Raw genomic sequence first — 4,111 nt, 5'->3', positions numbered from 1 at the left:
TTATCTTCTAGGTTAAGGTGAAGACCGAATTCGATACTGGTGTTGAGACCGATTAAGATTGGATAGCGGAAGTTGGAGATTATGTGGTACTTGATCGTCTTGGTTGTTTTGTGGATGGTAGTTGAGGCGAGAGTGTATCCAACACTCTTGGTTGAACCTTCTAACTGGTTGATGGTTATCTGTTGTTTATTGTTGATAGGAAGGTTGAGTCGTTTACATGTCTTTAGACTCATAATGCTGATTGTACTACCGGTGTCAATGAAGGCTTCGACGGAAATACCTTCGATTGTTAGCGGGATATCGATGAATTTCAGTATTGGAGATATGTTTTTAGCGAAACATACGTCTCCGTGGTCATCTGGATGGAGTTCTTCCTCGGCAGTGTGGGTCGATGGTCGAGGTTGACTGGTTTGAGAACGATTAGGACATTCACGATGCCAATGGTTTTCCTTTTTACCAAGTCTTTCACAGTACCTACAGACTGGAGGACGGCGTTCAGCAGATTGACGAGGGCGGCTATTGTTATGTGGAGGTGCGGCGACCAATGTTTTAGCAGCGGGTTTCTTTGGTTGTTGCTTTGTTAGGAATTTTTCCTTTTGTTTGTAACGCATTTCGGTTTCAGTGGCTATTTCGAGCCAATCAGAGAGTGTACGAGGGCGTCCAGAACTCATATGGAGAGTCCAAGCAAAGGGTAAACCAGAAGTTAGTTGAGAGATGACTTGATGTTCAGCCAATTTTGCTTCACGAAGGAGTTTTATCTTACGGCGATAATACTCAGTCACTGTCTCTGTACGCTCAAGACGGATACGTTGAGCTTCGAGAAGTGGGTCCTTAAATTCAGAACCGAAGCGAGTGATCATTAAAGATTTGACAGCGTTCCAATCAACATGCTCTTCAGATGCGATTTCCTCGGCGTACCAACTTAGAGCTTCTTTGTCTAGGCTGTAGACTAAGTCTCTGATAAGGGTGTATGGATCGTTGGTGTTGATATGTCTTTCGTACAGGACTAACCAAGCTTGGATGCGGATGCCAGATGGTTCGCCCGTGTAACATTTGAGAACCTTCTTCTGTGGTAAGGTTATGTACTGCGTTGGTTGGTCGATAGTCGTGTCTAGTTGTGATGTAGTGGATAAGCGGTTCCTATTTTGGTCTTGGAATCGAACTGTTGGTGTAGGCGGGAGGTATGGATTACGGATTAATGTTGGAAGACGACCATTTGGTTGGTTACCTAAGGGTGGATGGGTTGGTTGATTTGGATTTGTGATTGGGTTCGAGTCGAGGTTGTCTCCTTGGGCATTTGGATCTGTTGGTATTTGATCAGAGAGGTTAGTATCATTAAGATCATTTGCCATTATGAAAGGAAATAAAACTATATTAATTCAAACACTTTTATTGTTTAAAAACTAATTTGTGGAGGTGCTCAACTGGTGTGGCAGATTGAGGTACAATGTTTGGGGCAAAGGAACGATTAACAGAGTCAAAGTGGAGAGCGTAAGTAGCAGTTGAAGCAGCTCTGTTAAGGAGTTGACGAGATTCTTGTCGAGCGGGAAGATTAGCTTTGATGGCGTTGAATTCAGCTGTAGATGAGAAGCTGAGTTTGCTTTGAGCAAGTTGCTCTTCTAATTGTGAAGCTTCAGCAGCTTTCTGGATACCTTGCTTGAAGAATTTAGCAGCTCGTTCTTCAGTCTTCTTCTGCTTCTTCTGGAGATGAGCTTCGTAAGCCAAGCAGACAGTTCCAGATAGTTCAGCTTCCAAACGCTGCTTCTGAAGGTAGAGTTTCCTTTCTTCCCTTCGTTTCTTATTCTTGGCTTTACCAGGTTTGACAGGGCCAATAGATGGAGCAGAAGGACCAGCGGGAGTTTCAACAGCTTGAACTTTAGGAGTTACCAAAGGACGGAGGAAGCTGGGTCGATCAACTGGTTTAGGGGGGTTCTGTTCCACCAAAGGACGATTCGGCTGGAAAGGTCGGCTGATAGAGGGGCCAAGAGGACGGCTGGCTGAAGGGGAAGGGCGAAAATTAGCAGCTGAGGGTCGAAAAGTACCACCAGGGGGCGTATTCAGCTTCAAACCACCACCAAAGACTACCAAAGGCTTACTAACAGGTCCAGCAGGGGTTGGTTCAGAATCAGGACCACAGATGTCGCTACCAAACCAATGTCCAGGTGAGCAAGCGGGAGAATCGACGGATTCGGGATCGTAATCCGGCTCGAAAGAGAGGAAATCCACTAAAGAATATGGGGGAGAAGAACAAGAGATTAGTTCGGGTGAAAACAGGAGAAGATATCCTGTCGACTGCGCCAAATGTGACCGTTCACAACTGTTAACAGTCAAAAGAGGAAGATTTAACTTACTTTTCTATGGAGATGAACCAAAAGTGAAAAGTAAGAGAGAAAGGGGAGGGATCTTACTATTCTAAAACCTCTCGGTTTCGAGTGAAGAGTAAGAAGGAGAGAGGGCAGCACAAGGGATTGAAGAGGCAAAGTTGAAAGTTGAAGTCAAACTTTATTGATAATGTTAGAGAAAAGTTCGGAGTATATATGTCTCCCATGGGACATAGAGATGTCAGGGTACAAATGGTTTAGTTAAATTCAGTATAAAAAATAATCATAATAAACATATAAATATCATGGGTAAAATAAGCGTAGTTAAAAGTACAATATTTCACGTTTACATTTACCGCTAGGGTTACCTGCTTTTGATTGGAAAGATACATTTGTAATGCATTAAGTTATATTGAAAAAGCCCTAGTGGCGAAGGTTGAAAGAGAGAGAGGAACATATGTTTTAAGTTTTTGTGCTTGGTTTGTTTTATTGAAGTTAATCATCATCACACTTTAATTCAACCTTTTCCATGAAAATGGATCAAATCTTTTTGTCTCATCAATGATGATCATTAATGTAATTATCATGGATTCAGGGTAAAAACATTTTACTCATCAAATTGTCTATTAAAAGGTAAGTTTTATAACATTTTTCTTGATCCTTTTATTGTCATTTTAATCTTCATCTTGTTCCCTCCCAATCGATCAGTCATTTTGATTCAATTATCGTCTACATGATCATTTTAAATCTTTCATTCTAATTTTCTTTTCTCTCTTTTCTCTCTTTTCATCATTTCAAATTAATTCCTTTACAAGATTCTTTTTTTTTCCTACCATTTCTTCCGGTTACCGATATCATCATGGAGATTGAAAGGAAGAACAAGAAAAAAGGCTGAAAAGACGATTTTCCAAGCTCAAGTGATTCTCGAGTTTTTTTCATGCCATTTCCATCATCGCCATCATCCTGATTATCTTCTTTCCTTTGTTGAATATTGAAATGATGAACATTGATGACAAGATACTTTAACATTTTGTCAAATCTTGTTTCTCATTCATGTAAAAAAGAGGAGAAGAAGAAAAATCTTTGTAACTTTTTTTTCCTTTTCATTGTTACTTGATTATGTTATTGATAGACTGTTATTGATTGAACAAGTTAAATTGATTTGAAAGATGGCGAGTTAACTGCTAATTTTAATGTCATCTGAGGTTGAATTATAATCAATTTAACATTTGAATTAACATTTGAAACATTTAACAACAAAATGAAACAAAAAGTGAAACAAAAAAGATGGAAAAGATAAAAGCTGTGAAAATTTTACCCAAATTGTGCTTCTGATGAACATTGATAATTGCAAACAATTTACACACCGATGAAGATGACATTATGTTAATAACCACGAGACCGGATAACTTGAGTGTAAATGTATTGAAACAGGTTGTATAATTGACAATTAATGAACAACGTCTTTTGTTTATTAATTTTTACTCTTGTTTCACACATTTATTGTTGCCTTTCTTTTTGGGTGCAGTTTATTTCACAGGGAATGATGAATGAAAATTTATACAAATACTGGACACTGGACCGAGTAAATGATATGTCATAATTATTATGGCGGAGACTCGAAGCTGAAGGGAGGGAGGATCGATGGGAGGATGATGTTGGATGGTGTTCAAGAGAAACGGCAAGAATTGAGGAAAGAAACGCTAAAATGTCTCATTAAGACATTAACAATAAAAGGTTATCCTTTATGAGGATGATCAAGTATACAAGATGAAATTAAAAGAAACAGT

General features: G+C 39.2%; 1 protein-coding gene across 1 annotated transcript; it reads right to left on the bottom strand.

The window, feature by feature from the left end:
• Positions 1–1,374: 1,374 nt before the first annotated feature.
• LOC112538710 (uncharacterized) lies at positions 1,375–2,834 on the bottom strand. The gene is made up of 2 exons (XM_089267875.1): positions 2,352–2,834; positions 1,375–2,225 (listed from the first exon to the last, which is right to left on the bottom strand). Coding segments are annotated over exons 1-2 (837 nt in total). The 5' UTR covers positions 2,353–2,834; the 3' UTR covers positions 1,375–1,389.
• Between the last annotated feature and the right edge of the window lie 1,277 nt (positions 2,835–4,111).

The sequence above is a fragment of the Tetranychus urticae genome, chromosome 1, assembly GCF_039701765.1.
Source record: "Tetranychus urticae isolate SD_2017Ah chromosome 1, NJAU_TeUrti_SD_1.0, whole genome shotgun sequence".
NCBI lineage: Eukaryota > Metazoa > Arthropoda > Arachnida > Trombidiformes > Tetranychidae > Tetranychus > Tetranychus urticae.
Note: the sequence above shows the minus strand (reverse complement) of the source record. Positions and strands in the feature narration are given on the sequence as shown.